The sequence below is a fragment of the Orcinus orca genome, chromosome 3, assembly GCF_937001465.1.
Source record: "Orcinus orca chromosome 3, mOrcOrc1.1, whole genome shotgun sequence".
In the NCBI taxonomy this organism is placed as follows: Eukaryota; Metazoa; Chordata; class Mammalia; order Artiodactyla; family Delphinidae; genus Orcinus; species Orcinus orca.
In genome coordinates, this window is record NC_064561.1 from 149591625 (window position 1) to 149612610 (window position 20986).

Sequence of the window (20986 nt, forward strand, 5' to 3'; positions counted from 1 at the left end):
AAACATTTATGATACTTATAGCTACTTACATTGCTGTGAATTATGTATATGTTTGGATTTGATATTAGACATTTAACTGTCATCTTAGGTTATTTTTCTTGCTGACAAATTTTGTTAGAGATAGCATGAGCTTATTTGACCAGTAAGCTCATGTAGATAAAGTTTTATGTTTGCTTTATAGTAATCTTTACAATTCTGAAGACATGGGCATTTTACTGAAACCTAAAAACTTAAAGTAGCCTATATTTACCAAAGATTATTCCAGGACATATGAGCTTGAAAAACCTTTTGGGTTAGTTTCTATAATTCTGAGAGTTCATGACATAATTTATATAATTACTTATTTTTCTTTTGCCAATTAGAGATCTTTAAACATATCACACATACATAACATACATACTTACATATACATAAACCTTTAGATACACAGTAACAGATTTACACAAATAGACATACACAGATTGTAGATTTGTAGATATTGTAGATTTTATTTTAAATTTTTAACTATGTGTCAGGTGCAATAATACAAAACTCAAAAGATTAGCTGATTCAAAACTGTGATGCTGGGAGATGCATTAAGTTGATGTTACCCGTTTAGATGGCTAAAGCTTTCTACTAATGTTTTTTTTTTCCATTATAAAGATTCTTTTAGTGAAGCTATTTATGGAATCATTTTGTCTTTTAGTAGCTTCTGCATACAAATGAAAGAATGAATTCTATTGCCTCCAGAGTTTTTGGGATTCTCTCTGTTTTTCTGGGAACCCTGAAAGTGGTCTCATGTAAAAGTTCCCCGAAGTGGCCACAATAATTACAATTGTTGATGAAAATTCAGTTAACAATTAAGTTAAGAAGAAAAAAGGCAATTTTATTTGAGTCAAACTGAGGATCATAACGTGGGAGACAGGCTGTCTGAAGCTCTGATAACTGGTCCTACTGTTAGCAAAGACACAGTCATTTACATTTTTGAAACCAAGGATCCTTCATCAAAATGACATACTGACGTTTTACATAAAGTCTACCAAAGATACACAGTCTAGGTAAACACAAACGAATTGAGCAGTAAGTCTCAATGACCACCTACAGAGTTGGAAAGAATGCTAATCTTTAAGAAGTCACATTGCTAGCATCGGAAGAAAGGAACAAATTTTGCTGTGGAGCAGCAGGCATTCCCATCTTTGAGGAGGTCTGGTTAATATGTGATGCAGATGCATTAGGGAGGGAGGAGGCTCAAGTGAAGAGAGAAGAGAGAATTTTATGCTTAACTTTTCTTTACCTGTCTTAAAATATAATTTCCTTTTTCACTTTCCCCTTTTGATCATTAATCTTTAGATAGCATTAGGTGATCAAATATTTGTTCCCCCAATAACAGGGTCTTTGCTTATTTGCTCTGGATCCATCATGTCCCTCAGTCTTATTACCCCAGTTCTTTCTTTCCTTTTTAGGAGTTATGCTAGTAGAATGCCTGGCAAAGGCTGATAGACAATCGTGCTCCAACAGACGCTTACAGCTTTTTCTTTAAAAAAAATTAGGTCCAAACCATATTTGTGTGGTGGGGTCAAAATTCCCCGTTTTTGTTACCGTATCTGTTTGTCTTCTTTAGTAGCAATTTCTTGAGCTTATAGATGACATCTTTTACTGGATTAGCACGGTTAACAGAGAGCAGTGGACAGAAAATTTCAAGGCTTTATGGCGTGAGTATTTAAAGCTGCGTGTTTGGCTGCAGCATCAGCAAGCTGATTTCCTTTAGCTTCCATAGTGTCGGTTTGGAATGTCCTGGTGTCAATAATTGCTAACTGGTTTTTTGGCAGTTGTATAGCAGTTAATAATTGCAATCTGTTTTTCATTTTTTAGGTTGTCCTGAAGAGGTTAAAAACCTCATTGTTCCCATAGCATTCCAAAGTTGTGTGCCACTCCAGAAGGCATTGCAACTGTCAGTATAAATATTTGCTAGCTGGTCTTTAGCAAGTTGAAAAGCTAAGGTTAGGGCAATTAATTCAGCTTGTTGTGCTGACTTTTTCTGGTAAATAAGAGCTTTCACTTATGTTCACTGTGAATGTTATTGCATATCCAACTCTATAATGCCCCTGCTTATCCTTTAAGTAGAACCCATCTGTAAATCAAATTAGATTAGCCTTATCAATAGGAGCTTCTTGTCATTCCCAGGAACAAGAAGATAATCTGTTAATAAATGCAGTCGTGATTGTCTTCTTCCTGTAGTTCTGGAAGCAAAGTTGCAGGCTTAAGGTTATTACAGAAAGCAACAATACTTCATAAGAAACTAGTCGGTTTACAGAAGTGCTGAGTGTGGTGAGAGTTTAGAAGGACTCAACTGAGTGTGGAGCATAAATAAAGAACACCCCCATTGCTATTTCTTCAATAGTCTTATGTAAGAGTGAAATAGCCCCCATACAAGGTGGAAGTCCTTTTGCTACGGAATCAAATTTAGTTTCAGAGCATAAAAGCAAGTCATCTACAAACATTTTTGTAAAAGCATCAAAGTAAGACAACTCTATAAATGACAAAACACTTAAAAAACATGGTTAAAGACCTGATTACAATGCAGTTGTTAAGGAAATTTGGCTATTTCTGTGACATACAACACTTTAAAATAATAACTAGAAATATGACTGAGAACATACCACAACATTTCAAATTTTAGGGAGTTCATATAATTTCTAGAACATTAGAACCTTCTAAGAAGGTTTATCATTACTTATTTGACAATATTTCCCATGTAATTTAACATACCAAAAAAGGCTAATTAATTTAATATCTCTCTTTGAGGTGTTCAGGGACCCTCTGAAACATTCCGAAGTTAACTAGAGGTCAAAAGAACATTTAGAATTTGATTTGAGGAAATTTGTCAAAGACACCAAAAGGTTTTTGTTTTTTTTTTTAACATCTTTATTGGAGTATAATTGCTTTACAATGGTGTGTTAGTTTCTGCTGTATAGCAAAGTGAATCAGTTATACATATACATATGTTCCTATATATCTTCCCTCTTGTATCTCCCTCCCTCCCACCCTCCCTATCCCACCCCTCTGGGTGGTCACAGAGCACGGAGCTGATCTCCCTGTGCTATGCGGCTGCTTCCCACTAGCTATCTATTTTACGTTTGGTAGTGTATATATGTCCATGCCACTCTCTCACTTTGTCACAGCTTACCCTTCCCCCTCCTCATATCCTCAAGTCCATTCTCTAGTAGGTCTGTGTCTATTCCTGTCTTACCCCTAGGTTCTTTGTGACATTTTTTTTCTTAAATTCCATATATATGGTTTAGCATATGGTATTTGTCTTTCTCTTTCTGACTTACTTCACTCTGTATGACAGACTCTAGGTCCATCCACCTCATTACAATTAGCTCAATTTCGTTTCTTTTTATGGGTGAGTAATATTCCATTGTATATATGTGCCACATCTTCTTTATCCATTCATCCGATGATGGACACTTAGGTTGTTTCCATCTCCTGGCTATTGTAAATAGAGCTGCAATGAACATTGTGGTACATGACTCTTTTTGAATTATGGTTTTCTCAGGGTATACGCCCAGTAGTGGGATTGCTGGGTCATATGGTAGTTCTATTTGTAGTTTTCACAGCAAGATCCTTTTTGACCCACCTCCTACAGAAATGGAAATAAAAACAAAAATAAACAAATGGGACCTAATGAAACTTCAAAGCTTTTGCACAGCAAAGGAAACCATAAACAAGACCAAAAGACAACCCTCAGAATGGGAGAAAATATTTGCAAATGAAGCAACTGACAAAGGATTAATCTCCAAAATATACAAGCAGCTCATGGGGCTCAGTATCAACAATACAAACAACCGAATCCAAAAATGGGCAGAAGACCTAAATAGACATTTCTCCAAAGAAGATATACAGACTGCCAACAAAGTCATGAAAGAATGCTCAACATCATTAATCATTAGAGAAATGCAAATCAAAACTACAATGAGATACCATCTCACACCAGTCAGAATGGCCATCATCAAAAAATCTAGAAACAATAAATGCTGGAGAGGGTGTGGAGAAAAGGGAACACTCTTGCACTGCTGGTGGGAATGTGAATTGGTACAGCCACTATGGAGAACAGTACGGAGGTTCCTTAAAAAACCAAAAGGTAAAAAACAAACAAACAAACAAAAAAACCAAAAGGTTTCAAACGTTTGGCTAAGTAGGATCATAGTCGCTGTGAAACAATAGTCATTTAACCAAAGGGACAATAAAAAATTTCAAAGGCAAATACAGAAAGTTACAAGAGATTGCTTAAGAGTTAGTAAAGAAACTTTACAAGCTATTTATCAAAAGAGATTGATATTTCAAGAAAACTTTTTTCTCTTAACAGAGTAAGAAAACAATTTCTAGTTTTGTACAACTTTACTATCAAAATTCATTCACTTGATTAAATTCAGTCTATTCTTAGTCTTTCCTGACCATGTATAAAACTTTTTACAGGGTTCCTTTTTTAAAATTTCTTTTATTAAATTTTTTTTTTCTGATCCATGCATCCTTCATTCCATCACCAACGGCTGTGCTGCATCCAAGCAACAGTACACAAACTGGCAACCAACCGCAATTCACCTGTACAACGATCGGAGGCTTACAGTACATTTAATGCTTTTAAATTTGGAAACAAATTTTTTAAATAAAACCAAAGAACCCTCAAACCCAAACCTCCAACCAATCAAGTAGTGTAGCAATTTTAAGCATCTTACACTTCTGATGCTTACTGGAGCAACTCCAGTGTGAAAACCCAAATAACTCCTATACTAGAAAGATTAGTTTAGTGAAATTTTAATTACATAAATTTTTTAAAGCATAAACTTGTAATTTTTTGTCTTGGAAGTGTTATTAAATTTTTAATAGAAAACATAGGAATAAAAACATACTAACAGGGACTTCCCTGGTGGCGCAGTGGTTAAGAATCTGCCTGCCAGTGCAGCAGATGCAGGTTCGAGCCCTGGTCCAGAAAGACCCCACATGCCGTGAAGCAGCTAAGCCCGTGTGCCACAACTGCTGCGCCTGTGCTCTAGAGCCTGTGAGCCACAACTACTGAGCCTACATGCCACAACTACTGAAGCCTGTGCACTTAGAGCCCATGCTCTGTAACAAGAGAAGCCATCACTATGAGAAGCCCATGCACCGCAACAAAGAATAGCCCCCGCTGTCTGCAACTAGAGAAGGCCCACACGCAGCAACGAAGACCCAATGCAGCCGAAAGATAAAAAAATAAAAATAAAAAAATGAAAACATATTAACAAAATGTAGGCAATCATTTACATTACAAACGAGGAATTTGCAGTTTGTTGTTGTAGACTGACAAAAGAAAACTACCCATTAAGAATCTATGCACAATGTAATTGCAAATATGTACAGTACTTTAAAAAAGCCTACAAGGAGGACTTTATAGAAGGACAGTCGGCTAGGTTCTTTGTTAGACCAACCAGACGAACGAAATATTAAAACTCTGTGGACTAGTAATAAATTTACTCTTAAAAAAAAAACCCAGGGCTTCCCTGGAAGCACAGTGGTTAAGAATCTTCCTGCCAATGCAGGGGACACGGGTTCGAGCCCTGGTCTGGGAAGATCCCACATACTGCGGAGCAACTAAGCCTGTGTGCCACTATTGAGCTTGCGTTCTAACTAAGCCCGTGTGCTCCAACTACTAAGCTTGCGCTTTACAGCCCAGGAGCCACAACTACTGAGCCTGTGTGCCGCAACTACTGAAGCCTGCACGCCTACAGCCTGTGCTTCGCAACAAGAGAAGCCACCACAATGAGAAGCCCACGCACCGCAACAAAGAGTACCCCCGAGGGGCTTCCCTGGTGGCACAGTGGTTGGGAGTCCATCTGCCGATGCAGGGGACACAGGTTCGTGCCCCGGTCCGGGAGGATCCCACATGCCGCGGAGCGGCTGGGCCCGTGAGCCATGGCCTCTGCGCCTGGGCGTCCGGAGCCTGTGCTCCGCAACGGGAGAGGCCACAGCAGTGAGAGGCCCGTGTACTGCAAAAAAAAAAAAAAAAAAAAAGAAGAGTACTCCTGCTCGCCACAACTAGAGAAAGCCTGTGTGCAGCAACAAAGACCCAACGCAGCCAAGAATAAATAAATATATTAAAAAAAAACCCAACCAGTTTCCTTTTGTTTAAGAATATTCCAAAAAAAATATTCTTAAGAATATAATTTATAATAATTATAAATATTATGTTTATATGGTTCCAGTTGATGAAGCTGTTCACAACAGTTCCAGTAAATTACCCTTTAATTGATTGGGGGAAAGATCGGCATCTTAACAAAAATTAACGAAGGAATTTTCATCACAATGGTTTCCAGTTACACTATCACAGTTTCACAAGTGGATTGGGCCCCTGAATCCAGGGACTGAAAGAGAGCTGCAGGTCAAATACTGAGAATGAGGATGGAGAGAGGTTGAGTCCTGCATAAATGAATCCTACTGTGATGGGTTAGGTAGAGAAAGGGATGTGAGCATCCTTTTTACAGCATGAGAAAACGGTCCCCCCACTCAGCTCTCATTCCCATTCTGCAAAGCAATGAAGCTGGAAATCACAATCAGTTTAACATGTGTGAGTTGGCAGAACCTCTAGATACAAAAAACCAAGATGTCCTCAGCTCTTTGACTGATTAGGACGCCTGAAAAGCTGGGCACTTCCTCGTGATTACCACGCCATGACAGCTATCCAGTTAAAGGATGTGCAAAACAGAGGACTCTTGTAGATGAGATAAAATCAAGTCATCCTGAGGAATTAGGAAGTTCGTGAGATATGAACTGTTTTAGTCTTTCTAGGTATTGTGCATAAAGCTCTATGTCATTATGTCTTTGACCCAGAGGGGCTCCACGGCCCGGGAACAGCGTTCATACATGGGCAGGCCATGGGAGAAATCGATGACCTCGTCCTTTGTACCGTGAATGACCAACACGGGAGAGGTGACTTTAGATATCTTGTCAATGCTGGGGAAAGCATCAAAGCACTATGTTTTCCTGGTATTGGGAAAAGCCACATGCAATCCAGGCATCAGAGGCGAACGGAGAATTACGGCTGCACACTCATACCCGGAGGCCAGGTGTACAGTGGGGACGGTCCCAATGCTCTGACCATACAGGATGATGTTCTCAGCACTTACGCCATACCAGGTGCGCAGCGCCTGCCACGTGGCGTCGATATCAGCGTAGAGGTTCTTTTCAGGGGGCTTGCCCGAGCTGACGCGCCGTAGACGGAGTAGTCGTAGGAGAAGATGTTGCAGTTGATGCGCGAGCGGAGGCCGATGTATCACAAGGAGCTACACGTCTGGCCCAGGTCCACGGCACTGCCGTGGGAGAAGAGCTGCGTGTAGCCGCTGGAGGGCGCGCAGCACACGAACATGCAGCCGAACCGGTTGTCCCGGGCCGTGCGTGAGAAGACCTCGACGGCGTCCAGCTTGCGCCGCGAGTACTGCCAGTCGGCGCGCTAGCTCAGGTGCAGGCTGCAAGCGCCGGGCCCCGTGCCCTCCTCGGGCCGCTGCTGCGCGGGCTAGGCTGCTGCGCAGGCTGGGGGCCGCGCTGCTCGGGCGCCAGCACCGTGTAGGTGGGCTCGGGCCGCAGGAAGGCCAGCTTGGCGGCGATGCGGCTCGGGCAGGGCGGGCAGCAGAAGAGCCAGCACAGCTCTCCCGGCGAGAAGCCGTTCATCCTGACGCCTGGTTCGGGCATCGGGGCGGCCTCGAGCGGCCAAGCAAGGCGGCTGCAGTCCGTCGGCCCTGCGGCAGGAGGAGGAGGAGGAGGAGCGGAAGGAGAGGCGCAGGAAGGGCGAGGCGGGGCTGGCCTAGCCGGCGTGGCGCTTCGAGCTGCGGCGGGTCAGCTGCGGCCCGGGTGGCCGGACGAGGGGCAGGCGGCCGGGGCCCGAGCGCAGCACAGAAAGCCGCGGGCCACGGCTGCTGCTGACACGCCGTTTCCAGTGCGCCGCCCCCAACCCCCCTCACGCCCGCCGCCTCCACTTTCGGGTTATCCAGGGTTCCTGTTTTTAGATTTAAATTAATTTCTACAAACACACCACTTCATAACACAATCTTACAATAAAGCAGAAAAGATACTAATAGTCTGGAACATGTTCTGTGTCTCGGTAATAAGAGGTCAAAAGTAGGTAAACATAAATTCCTTTAGCAGTTAATATTAATGTTCAGTATTTTATCTTATTAAAAAATGATCTAGAGGGAATTCTCTGGCGGTCCAGTGGTTAAGACTCCGGCTTTCACTGCCATGGACCCAGGTTGGATCCCTGGTGGGAAAACCAAGATCCCACAAGCAGGGAAGCGAGGCCAAAAAAAAAAAAGATCTAGACATTCAATGAATTTCCATCATTTAATTTAGCAGAACTCTAAAGCTTCAAGTTACCAAATACCTGGAGAAACTGTTTTTAGGCAGATATAAAACATAATTATTTCTAAAGAGCTCACCCCAAAATTTTATCTCTATTTCATTACTTATGAAAATATCATACCAAGTTAATTTTATTGTTGACCAATTTTATAACAGAGATAACATGAGCTTACTGATTTTCAGTAAACCTAGGTTTAGTATATTGTATAGTACATTAAAAGTACTATACTTAACGTTGATGACTCTAAGTACATGTCTATATCAATTAAACCATCAACTTAATCTTATTTGTATTCATTAAAAATCCTAGATCATGTGATTCTTTAAAATTTTTGGGCTAGTTTATGTTATATTTAGAAATATTTGATTTGTAAGTGCTTATTTTTAAGTCAGCTCTTTAACAAATTAATTTCGATAACACCATCCGAAGGTAGACACATATTATATATATAACATACACACAGACATATGAATATCCAGAAGGACACAGAGATCTCATAGTTTTCCTGCTTGAGTTTAAAAAGGTTTCTTTTCCCTTTTATTCTCTCAGTTTTAAGTTCTAATTTAGCCAGAGCTGTAGTCTCAGGCGATAAGTACTGTGTTTAAATTTCAAGGGCATGGTAAGTATTATAAATCCAAGCTTTCCCCTAGAAATACTTTTATTCTCTGAGTCAGAATTTTGGAAACATGTTTTATCAAGCTGGCTTTCTCTGCTTATGAAAAAAACAGTTTTGGAATGTCAGAAGAGCTCTATCCTGGCCATTTAAGAGTTAAGATAATGCTTACAAGTGTTGGCTTCGTTCCAATTGTACATGAAGCCAGCTGGAGTTCCAGTGCCTGGCTGTCCATCAGGGAGCTGTAGCGCCTTTGAAGCATGTTTTCCCATTACTAATTTGGTAGTCTAATTTAGATATGATCTGAACAAATTTCTCAGGGCAGTGTGATGAATGCCATGTGTGCTGCTTCTGAGCCTAGCTCCCCAAGGAGTTACCCTGGGGTCGGTTCCACTCTTCTGTGTGTCTCGGTTTCTCCCTCTGACAGTCTAAAACTGCCGTGAGTGCTTGGAGCACTGGGTGATCAGCCATAATTATTGTGCATCCCCATGAGCAGAAGTTACTTAATGGTTGTAGTGGGATCCCCTGTGGGACCACTGCTAGTCATGAGGACTGACCCTCAGACACTTCTGCTGGGTTCCCAGGTGCCTGAGAATGCCTTGTGGCCGCAGGAGCAAGGGTCCCTTTTCTTTTGAGCTGCAGGCTAAGTCTCTCATTTCACTAGCAAACATATATACAACATATACACCATATACACATATACACCACATATACACAATATTTCCAACTTAAGCCAAAAACTTAAAAAGCCAGCCAAGCCAGTTCACTCTAAAATTCCCCCTAGGTCCTTGCCTAGGAAATGCCAGTACATCCCTGGGACTCCAAGTCCCAAGAAAAATAGCTTGAGTAAAATTTAGGATGTCATTTAAAGCAGTGATGTCCGGACATCAGGAGAACTCACCAAAGCACCTGAGGAATACCTAGACGCCTGTGGGGCTCAAAGGGCCGGGGCTGGTACCAAGCACCGGTTCAGGGTAGACTCCAGGTTTCTACTGGTGGGTGTCTCTGATATCCTGCCAACTATGCCAAGCAAATGTTTACAGAAATTCAATTAACAATGAAGATAAGAAGCAAAAGAGAATTTTAATTCAAGTCAAACTGGGGATTATAACGCAGGAGACAGACGCTGAGAAGCTCTGAGAACTGTTCCTCCTGTTAGTAGAAGGCACAGTCATATACATTTTTGAGACAAAGGATCCTACAACCAAATGACATGCTGACATTTTACATAAAGTTCACCAAAAATACATTGTCCAGGTAAACACAAAGCAAGCAGTATGTCACTACGACCCCCTATAGAGTTGTGAAAGAATGATAATCTTTAAGAAGTTGCATTGCTAGCGTCAGGAAAAGAAAAAAAACTTTGCTGTGGAGCAGGCATTACTGTCTTTGAGGAGGTCTGGTTGATGTGTGATACAGATGCACATTAGGGAGGGAAGAAGGAGGCCGAAAGGGGTGCAGGAAGGGAGAGAGAGAGAGAGAGTTTTATGTTTAAATTTAATCATCCGATAGTTCACCCATTTTCCCAAAAGGCACAAGATTGTATTTCCCGTTTTGGACCAAGTAGAACCCATCTTTGCCTTTAGATTCCTTAAGGCAACTTAACTCTGCCCGTTTTTCAACAGCGGTTCAAAAAACATGGAATCACGAGTTTTCCCCCTTTTGAACAGAGCAGGGTGACTTACCAAGAAGCTTCCACAAAGGTCCCTCAACAGAATTGGAGGGCACAACACAAAGGGAGTAGATAGAGCTGGGTTCCCAGATCAGTCACAAATCAGTGAGCACAATGGGTTCCAGCATCAGTTACTCACCAGCCTCCGGATTCTTAATGGGTCGTCTTTCCATCCTACTTTTAACGACAATAACTAAAAGAAAACTCAGAGTTTTACTGGATATTGAGGAAGAAACAAACTGTTCGCAAAAATGAAGATTTCAAACTGAAAACTCGTATGAAGCTCTAAGGCTTGACATCTCCGGGAAGCTTATAAAATAAACAAGAGGAAGTTGTTTGACCTTTACAATGATTGGCTATTAAATACAATGGAGGTTTCCAGAGGTCAGGGGATTGGTTAAAGTGATTATCTTATTCCGTTACAGGAAGACAAGGGTTTTTTGTTTTGGTTTTTAAATGATTTTCAAAGGTATTTACAAGAAATAGCTTGAGTTAAATTACCCTTATGTTTTGAAATAAACTCGATTTAGTTTTGTTTACGTGGCTTATTCGGTTTTGTTTGTTGGGGGGGGGTTTCAAACCTGGTTTCTATTTTATTTCATTTCACCCCACTTCATTCACCTCATCTTATCACCTGCAACTCCCATCTTTCTCGGTGTGAGCACGGCTCAGTTCTCAGTGTCCGCAGTTTCTAGGTGGCAGCACCCTCGAAAGCGCCAAAACGGACCTTTGACTTTGGCCACAACGCCGCTATCTGCGCTGTGCCTCCCTTGCTGGGCCCCGGCACCCTTAGGCGCTCTGTGTCAGTGTTTGGTCGGTCGCGGTCCCGGCAAGTGCACTAGGCCGGCGTTTTCTCAGAAGTAGTTTCCACTAGAGTGCAGCCGGAGCTTTCTCAGGGTCGCAGCCCCGCGGCCTTCCCCATGCCTCGCAGCGGGTGGCTGGCAGCAACGCAATTGCTTTGAGCCATTTTCAAACAGCGAGTTCCGCATTAGCTATGCTGCACATTTCACTCATGCTAGTCGGAGTGTGCCTGGGAATGCGCTTTGGAGCGTGGCAAACACCGATTTAGCGAGAGTGACAGCGATCATCTAATCCTAGGACTGCCCCTTTCAACGGTGTTTTGCTGTTTGTTTCTCGTAGGGCTAGTTTCTCTGAACGATTGGCTTGTAAAAATTCTTTTCTGGTGTTTTGCTGTGTTGTTTTGTTTTCACATGTATCTTCATTTTAGGATTTCTTATGCATTTGTAGTATTTTAATTTACATGTAGTTTTCTACCGAGTTCCTGAGTGTGTCTGCGCTCAGCGGCAGCTCCCTGGGCCGCCTGCACCCGGGAGCGGAGGAGAGCCGCTGGGTCTCGGCCGCGCTAGCGCCCAGTTCCGCTCGCCGCGGGTGCTGCGCGGGGCCCGGCTCCTGACGCCCAGTCCGCGTTTTCTCAGCCGCACTTTCGCCAGCAGCGCCGAGCGGGCGCTTTCACTTTGGCCGCCACCCTCAAGGCACCAAAGGGAACTCTTCTCCCTCGCGTGGGCCTGGGTCCTATGCTGTCGCCTTCTCGGTCCTAGCACCGCTCCGTTCGTGGCCAGCCGGTTCAGCGTCGCGGCACCGTGATTCGCGCCCGTCTGGCGCTCCGTTGGCGTTTTCGCTAGGAGCGAAACAGGCCGCCGTTTTCCTGACACAACGCGAATTTGCACCCAGTGGGTGTCCAGTAGGCTGCAGCACCGTTCCTTCCTCCAACCCCGAAGTTCTCGGCCGCTGACCGCTAGTTTCTCAGCGTTTCTTGGGGACTTTCCAAGGCGCCAGGCGCCTTACCTCGCTGAAGAAAAGGGGAATTCAACTAGAGTATACGCCGCGTGCGGGGCTGACATGGGGCACTGTTGCGGTCCCGCACACACCTGCGAACTCCCCCGGAGAGGAACCAGCACCAAGGAAGAACACCAAGAGCCAGTGTAGATCAAAATTATATTAGTAATAGGCGTTTATTAAGCACAGAAACACAAACCGATCGATCGGGGCCTCTCCCAAAAGAAGGGTGAGACCCCGAGCCTTCACACAGGTGCTGTTTTATACCCCAGGGTAAACAGGATGTTCGTGCTAATCTTAATATCTCGGGTCGGCCACCTGGAACTCAGAACTTTCCTGTTCACGATATGCTTGGCAAGCAAAGCTCAGTTTTCCCAGAGGCTAAGTCACGCGGTTAGCAATAAAAGCAATTTCAGTACAAACAGTTTCAAACCAAAGCATTCCACCATTGATTCCAGGCATTACAATCTAAACTATAAGTTCTGGGACAATGTGTCTCGCCACATTCCCCCCTTTTCTTGTAAATCAATCAAATCCTGGATTCTGTTTCATCGGTATCTAAATGAGCATATGTCCTTCTTAAAGCTAAGATTTTTATTTCACTAATTTTTTGCTTAACAAACTTAACTAAAGCATTAAGTATACAGGGCCCAACTAAGAGTCCCAGGAATGAAAGGATTACTGGTCCTGCTAAAGCTGAGAGAAGAGTAGTCATCCAGGGAGACCAGGTATACATTCTTTGGTACCAAGGCTCAGAGGCCTGTCGATTCTTTTCTCTTTCTTCGATATTCTTCCGCACAAGAGCAAGGGAGTCTCGCACTACTCCCGACTTATTAGCATAGAAGCAACATGTTTCTCCTAGAGCTGCACATAACCCACGCTCTTTTAAAAACAGTAAATCTAGTCCCCTTCTATTTTGTAATACCATCTCGGCTAAGGAGTCCACCTGATCCTGTAGGGTTGTAATAGATGCAGTAAGATGTCGTAAGTCAGCATCTATCAAAACCTCTAAATTCCTCAAATTTTGGTGGCTAGTGATGAGTCCCGCGGTTCCTATAGCCGCGGATCCGGCGAAACCTAGTCCTACCAACAGGGGAATCAGAATAGGTACCGCACGATGAGATCTTCGGGTCCCTAGCAGGTGGGCTCTTCCTTCAGTCCCTTGGAATAGATAAATCTGGGGTAAAATATGAACTAAAATACAGATGCTGCTAAATTTAGTAGAGCTTACACAAGGGGTGATGTCTTTCATACAAGCAAACCAAGTTCCCCGGGGGGAGCGCAATATATATTCAAAACCCGGCGCACTGGGAATGCTTATAGTATGATTACAAATATCATGGTAGGTGTTAGGGTCACGTTAAACCCTTCACGAATTACACATGTTCCATTTCCCTTTACATCTCCCAAAGTTACATGGGGGTCTTCCCAAGAGCACCCTCTTGCATCCGTTGTGTTGCAGATGTGAGTTTCATTTTGTCCTATTGAAGCCCCAATTGCTAGCCCCACATAATAGGGGGGCTGTGGTTTGTAACAAAGCCAGCAGTCCTCAGCCAGTAAAGGATAAGTTTTGTTTATGAGGACATGTACTTCTTCTACTTGTTTAAGGAGGGTGTACTGAGGTGATTCCTGCAGAAGGGTACTTTGGGTAGGAGGAGGCAGTTTAGCCTCCTCGTTGGGGGAACTCAGGGCTGTGACTGGATTGAAAACGGGTGCTTGAGGTCGGTATTGATTTCTGTTTGGTCCTATGGGATTTAGTGTTCGGGGCCTTTGTACTCGTTGGAGTGTGAATAAAGCCCCAGGGTCTGGACCATATATATATAATCTTATTCTCCAAGTTTGCCCCGTTGTCCATACCTTAGAGCTTGCTTCCTTAATACACAACTCCAAAGGGTTACATTCCCTTGGGTTTTTGCAGGTGGTACTTTGAACCCGCCATAAGGTGATCAACGGGTCCTTATTAGTTACCCAGGGGGCCAAAGTTTCACAGCCCCATGCTCCACAATAGTATTCTTCCTCCAGGGCACATTCTGGGCTTCCCTCCCTGGGGCAAGCGTACCATTGGGTATTTCTAAGGGCTTTGGTTACCTCAGCACTGTCACAGCCATGGGGTTGACTCCCAAATCTTCCGTAGCCTTTGTGGCCATAACCTCTAAGACTGTTCCCGGCAATATCACAAAGATCGAACCTCAAACAGGGCCGAGTTGAAGAGGTTTCATTTTTAGTTATAGTGAGGCCCGTAATTCCATCTCTCAATTCCCAGACATAAGGGTACCCTTCTGCTAACAATATGATTCCTCCTCCATCTGGTCCTCCCCCCCAAATTTTCAATGGTCCCCATATTAACAAGACTTGCGAATAATGCGCAGCTTCAATGGATCCTGCGGATGAGCCTGGGCTTTCCATGTTGGAGGTTCTCCTTCTGGCTCTCCCGCTGTGTGGTCCTTCTTTATCCTGCTGTAATGGATCCAAGTCCGCACGCCGTCAACCTTGACTGCGGTCGGGGTGGTCAGCACAATGAGGTGAGGTCCTGTCCACTTGGTCTCCAGTGTCTGGGGGTTATGTTTTTTCACCCAGACCAAGTCTCCAGTCTGTAAGGCATGGGGTACAGCAGGGGGTGATGTAAAAGCGTCTTTTAACAAAGGTTTAATAAAGTCTTGAAACCGTTGCAAAGCTAGAAGAGAAGTGATTAAATTTTCCCTCTCTACCAGCAGATGGAGCTCTTCCCTAATCCTAGGCAGAAGAGGAGGAGGAACACCAAACAATTTCAAAAGGGGAGAATCCCTTCATATAAGGGGTGCATCGGACCCTCAAGAGGGCCAGTGGGAGGACATCTACCCAATTTTGGCCAGTCTCTGTAATTAATTTTGTCAATGTCTCCTTCAAAGTCCTATTCATTCTTTCTATCTGTCCTGAGCTCTGGGGCCTATAAGCGCAGTGTAATTTCCATCTTACCCCCAGGGCCTTACTAACTCCCTGTGTGACCTGCGCTGTGAACGCTGGTCCATTATCTGTCCCTACCTGAAGCGGCAGTCCAAACCTTGGTAAAATTTCCTGCAACAATTTCCTTACTACTATTGAGGCTGTCTCTTGTTTTACCGGCCAGGCTTCCACCCATCCAGAAAAAGTGTCTATGGCAGTAAGTAAATATTTATATCCATATTTTCCCGGCTTAATTTCTGTAAAGTCCATCTCCCAAAATCGGGCAACCTCATTTCCCCGGTACCTCTTCAAATCCTGGTGTGAGATGTTAGCTCCTTGGTTCACTTGAGCACAAGTCACGCATCATCTTGTAATCTGTTGTATCTTCTCCTTTAGTCCTGCTATTCGAAAATGTTGTTTTATTAATTCATATAATTTGGTGGAACTCCGGTGGGTCCCTTCATGTAGACGATGAATCAATGTTTTGCCCAAAGTTTCCGGTATGAATACTCGCTGGTATTCATCTTGGATCCAATTCTTCCCTTCTGCCTCCGTTAATCCCCCCCCCTTTTTTTTGTAATCCAGTCCAAATCTTTGGGGGAATATTTAGGAAACCGAGGCAGCGATGGATCTGGAAGTAAATTGGTAAGCTTGGGCTTTTGAGTTAAGACCTTAGTAGGAGTTCCCATGGCTGCCTGTCGGGCTGCCTGGTCAGCGAGTCTATTTCCTTTGGCTATTGGGGTTTCATCTCTTTGATGTCCGGGACAATGTATTATAGCAAGTCTTTTTGGTTCCCATATTGCTACCAAAAGATTCAATATTTCTTGTTTATTTTTAATGGTCTTACCTTCTGCAGTCAGGAGGCCCCTCTCCTGGTATATCTGTCCATGTACATGGGTTGTGGCAAAAGCATATCGGCTGTCTGTGTATATGTTAGCGGTTTTGTCTTTTGCCAGTTGTAAGACTTTTGTAAGTGCAATCAGTTCCGCCCGTTGGGCTGAAGTTCCGACGGGAAGGGACTGTTGCCAAAGAATTTCTGAAATTGTAGTGACAGCTGCTCCAGCTTTGCGCGTCCCTGCATCTATTAAGCTGCTACCGTCAGTGAAAAGAGTCAATTGAGGATTTTGGAGTGGAATGTCAGTCAAATCAGATCGCAGGGTAGTGTAGGTCTGGAGGGCTGATAAGCATTCGTGGGGCTGGAAATCTTTTTCTTCTGATGATTGAACCGTGGTCGGCAAGAGAGTTGCTGGATTCAATGTTGATGTAATTTCCAGAGTTATCCTGGGTTGGTCCAGGAGTAATGCCTGATATTGTACTATTCGAGCATTAGAGAGCCAGCGCTCAGGTGGGATACGCAGCAAAGTTTCAACTGCATGAGGAGTAAAGACATTTAAGTTCTGTCCCATAGTCAGTTTATTAGTATCTCGCACCAGCAAGGCAGTGGCGGCTATCTGCCTTACACAGGGTGGCCAGCCGGAGGCCACAGGATCCAGCTGTTTAGAGAGATATGCTATGTGTCTGCGCCAGGGACCTAGTCTTTGGGTTAGCACCCCTCTATCTACTCCCGACCGCTCGTCGATGAAAAGTTCAAATGGTTTATTTGGATTTAGGAGTGCTAGGGCTGGGGGTGAGGTCAAAGCCTCCTTGATGTTCCTAAAGGCAGCGGCCCGCTTTTCTGTCCAATCTCTATAGTGGTTCCTCTTAATGCTCCATATAAGGGCTTGGCCAATTCGGCAAAGCGTAGTATCCATAGACGGCAGTATCCGGCTGTGCCCAGGAATTCCCTGAGTTCTCTCCTGGTCTTAGGCTCAGGGAGTGCCAATATGGCCTGTGTCTGTGATTTCCCCAGCCATCTCTGTCTGTCCTTCAAAATATACCCCAAATAAGTCACCCGATTTCGGCAAATCTGAGCTTTTCTCGTAGAGATTTTATAACCAAGTTCCTGTAGCAATTTTATTAGTCCTTTTGTCCCCTTTCAACATTTCTTAAATGTCTCCCCTGCTAAGAGTAAATCATCCACGTATTGCAGAAGAGTCACCTCAGGGAATTGGTTGTGGAAAGGCTGTAAGTCACATTGTAAAGCCGTTCTAAAAAGGGTAGGGACGTTTTTAAATCCTTGGGGTAGTCAGTCCAAGTCAATTGGGTTGGTTGTCCCTTTTCATTTGTCCATTCAAATGCAAATAGCGGTTGGCTTACAGGTGCCAAAGGAATGGAAAAGAAGGCATCTTTCAAATCAAGCACAGAGTACACTTTGCGTTGTGGAAGAAGTAGGCTTAAAAGCATATATGGATTTGGAACCGTAGGGTGTATGTCAGCCACCCTGTCATTTACTGCCCGCAAATCTTGAACAGGTCTATAGTCATTACTATTAGGTTTCTTCACAGGGAGAAGGAGGGTATTCCATGGGGAATGGCAGGGGTCTAGGATTCCTTCCTTCAAGAGCCATTGGATGTGAGGGGTAATTCCCCTCCTGGCTCGGTCATTCATAGGATACTGCCGTAACTGAATGGGGCAGGCTCCCGCCTTCAGTTCGATGACCACAGGCACTCTGTGTGCCGTTCCCCCAAAGGGATGGTTTTCAGCCCATACTGTGGGGAATTCCTGTTTTAATTCAGCAATAAGGGGGTCAGTTTCAGGGCAGTCTGGCCCCAATAGCAGTCCTTCCTCTTGCAAAGGGACCGTAATTAAAATTGTGGGTATCCTGTCTGGTCCGAAAGCAAATTTGAAGCCGCCTTTGTCAAACTGGATACTGGCTTTTAACAGCTGCAATAAGTCTCGTCCCAAGAGGCCTTCATATGGGCAGTCAGGCATGACCAGGAAGGAGTGGGTGACTGTCTGCCTAAGTCCACCTTGCGGTTAGTAGTCCAGGAGCATTGCTGGGTTCCAGTAGCCCCCTGTACAAGGGTGGTACCGGGCAATTTTGGTCCAGAGTCAGTTTGTAAAACCGAAAAGGTGGCTCCTGTGTCTATGAGGAAGGTCTTGGATTTTCCCCCAACTTTAAGGTTTATCAAGGGCTCGGGGGGGGGGTGCGGTTAGAGCCCTGACCCCTTCAGTCTGAATCTATTTCCAAAATCTTAGGGGCAGCCGGTGACTGTTCTTTCTTGGTCACCAAGTCTGGGCATTTATCTTTCCAGTGGCCTTCTTTCTTGCAATAAGCACATTGATCTTTCTTTAAAGGCACAGGAGGGCCGGGGGTCCTTGTCTCTCTTTTGGGTTGGAAGCCTGACCGTTTCCTATCGTTAGGCCTATCATTTAGGACTGCCGCCATTACCTTAGATACCTGCCTCAATTGTCTTATTTCGGTGTTATCTCGATTGTTATAAATTTTTAAAGCGATTTCCACCAATTCTGACAAATTTTTCCCTTCAAATCCATCTAGTTTTTGTAATTTCTTCCTAATATCTGGGGCGGATTGGGCCACGAAGGCCAAGTTAACAGCCCGTCTATTCTCAGGGGCCTCGGGATCGATAGGAGTCCATAATCGGTAGGTTTCCATGAGCCTCTCTAAAAAGGCTGTTGGGGACTCCATTTGTCCCTGAGTAACTTCAGTGACCTTAGACATGTTAGTTGGCCTCCGTGCCGCCGCCCGAAGTCCTGTCAACAGAGCCTGGCGAAAACGGGCAAGGGCCTGTCCCCCACCCCCGCTCTGTATTGGGGTGCCAGTCTGGCCTGGTTGTCAGGAGGACAGTCTCAATGAGGTTTAGATTCTCAGTTGGTCGCCCATCTGGCCCGAAAACCTGTTTTCGGGCTTCCCTCCGAATCTTTTCCCTCTCCTCGGTAGTAAATAAAACTTGTAACAGCTGTTGACAATCATCCCAAGTGGGTTGTAACAAAAACTGTCTCCAGGAGAGAAATCAAGGCCTGTGGTTTCTCTGAAAAGGGAGGATTTTGCAATTTCCAATTATAAAGATCAATAGTAGAAAATGGCCTGTATGTAAGAAAGGGTCGAGCTTCCCCCGGTCGGGAAGGCTGCTGACGCAAGGGGAGGATGGTTTGGGCTGATTCCTTGATTTGTCTCCTAGAGCGAGTATGATGTCTCTTTGTTTGGTTCCGCTGAGTGGACTCCGTGGAACTAGAATCTGCATTTGGGGAAACATAAGGAGGGGGAGGTGCGGAAACTTCAGGAGGAAAGGTTTCCTCTTCTTCGGCCTCCATGAGTGGGGCTGAAAGTCCTTTTGGATCGTTTGAATCACCCTTTTTATCTCTAGTAAGTTTTGCAGAACAAATCTTATTTTTGTTTTTGGTGCAGTTTGGGGGGGGGGAGCCAGGGTTTTAGCCATGTTGGTGGCTCCTCCACCAAAACTCGCCAACTTTCGATATAAGGAATCTGATCATCATGAACCTTAAACCCAATTGCCTCAGTGGCTACAATAGTAGGAAGGGAAAAACGTACCTTCGGATGGCCATCCCACACCAAATGCAGGCCATTCGAGTTCACAGAAAGTACGTAATTTTCCCGGACTTACTTGACTTCCATAGCCCTTGGCGACCTGCCGAAAGTCTCTGAAGTGACTTAGGACGAGTCCCAAGGGTGCTGGGGTCTTACTCTTACCTTGACCCATGCTTACTGTTGGATGAAAAGTTAGAACAGAGAACCACAAAATCCAAACAAAGATAAAAGCGAACACAGTAGTAGCAGAAAGCAAATAGAAAGACCAGTGACCTGACAAAAGAAGGTCCCAGTTCAAGGTCGGGAAGTTAGAATAACGAACCCGACGTTGAAACCCCAGCGGGGGATCACGGCGTCCCGTGATCTCCCCTGACTCCGGACTTATAGCCGCGTCCGGCAAGTCCCTATGAGTCTTAGAAATGTTGCCGGCAGCCCAAGTCTGATAACTAACCCGTTGGAGATGCAGGCGTGGTCGTCGAAGGGAGGGACCCTGTTTCAGATCTTTAACCTCCGCTTCGGAGCTTCCAAAGACAGGGAGGGACCCTGTTTCACATCTTTAACCTCCACTGTCCGATCCCGGACGAGACCCCAAATGTTGCGGTCCCGCACACACCTGCGAACTCCCCCGGAGAGGAACCAGCACCAAGGAAGAACACCAAGAACCAGTGTAGATCAAAAGTATATTAGTAATAGGCGTTTATTAAGCACAGAAACACAAACCGATCGATCGGGGCCTCTCCCAAAAGAAGGGTGAGACCCCGAGCCTTCACACAGGTGCTGTTTTATACCCCAGGGTAAATACCCCAGGGTAAACAGGATGTTCGTGCTAATCTTAACATCTCGGGTCGGCCACCTGGAACTCAGAACTTTCCTGTTCACAATATGCTTGGCAAGCAAAGCCCAATTTTCCCAGAGGCTAAGTCACGCTATTAGCAATAAAAGCAGTTTCAGTACAAACAGTTTCAAACCAAAGCATTCCACCATTGATTCCAGGCATTACAATCTAAACTATAAGTTCTGGGACAATGTGTCTCGCCACAGCACTGAGTTAGAACCATGTCCAGCACGGTATAAACGCTCGGTTAAGTTTAACTACAGTTCTCCTTATAATCGTTCTCCTACTGCGATTTCTCAGGGGCAGCAAAGTTCAAGAGGACTGAACTCGGCGGTGTCTGAAAATTTGTACTATCTTCCCTGGGAGCTATCCCCTATAATCTTCTC

General features: G+C 44.5%; 1 protein-coding gene, 1 long non-coding RNA gene and 1 pseudogene across 3 annotated transcripts; all 3 read right to left on the reverse strand.

The window, feature by feature from the left end:
* Positions 1 to 296: 296 nt before the first annotated feature.
* LOC125964039 (uncharacterized) lies at positions 297 to 20936 on the reverse strand. Its single transcript, XR_007476556.1, has 3 exons — positions 20619 to 20936; positions 10796 to 12771; positions 297 to 3622 (listed from the first exon to the last, which is right to left on the reverse strand). It is a non-coding gene; the product is annotated as an uncharacterized LOC125964039 (long non-coding RNA).
* On the reverse strand, positions 6168 to 10787 carry LOC101284477 (alpha/beta hydrolase domain-containing protein 17C-like; annotated as a pseudogene).
* LOC117199968 (endogenous retrovirus group S71 member 1 Env polyprotein-like) lies at positions 12611 to 20559 on the reverse strand. Of its 2 annotated transcripts, none has more exons than XM_049708192.1 (2): positions 20217 to 20559; positions 12611 to 15044 (listed from the first exon to the last, which is right to left on the reverse strand). In XM_049708192.1, the coding sequence occupies exon 2, from the start codon at positions 14857 to 14859 to the stop codon at positions 13771 to 13773; it is 1089 nt and encodes a 362-aa protein (XP_049564149.1). In that variant the 5' UTR covers positions 14860 to 15044; positions 20217 to 20559; the 3' UTR covers positions 12611 to 13770. The 2 variants fall into 2 exon arrangements, with proteins under 2 accessions (XP_049564149.1, XP_033277078.2); XM_033421187.2 differs by having other exon boundaries at positions 12611 to 15186.
* Positions 20937 to 20986: the final 50 nt, after the last annotated feature.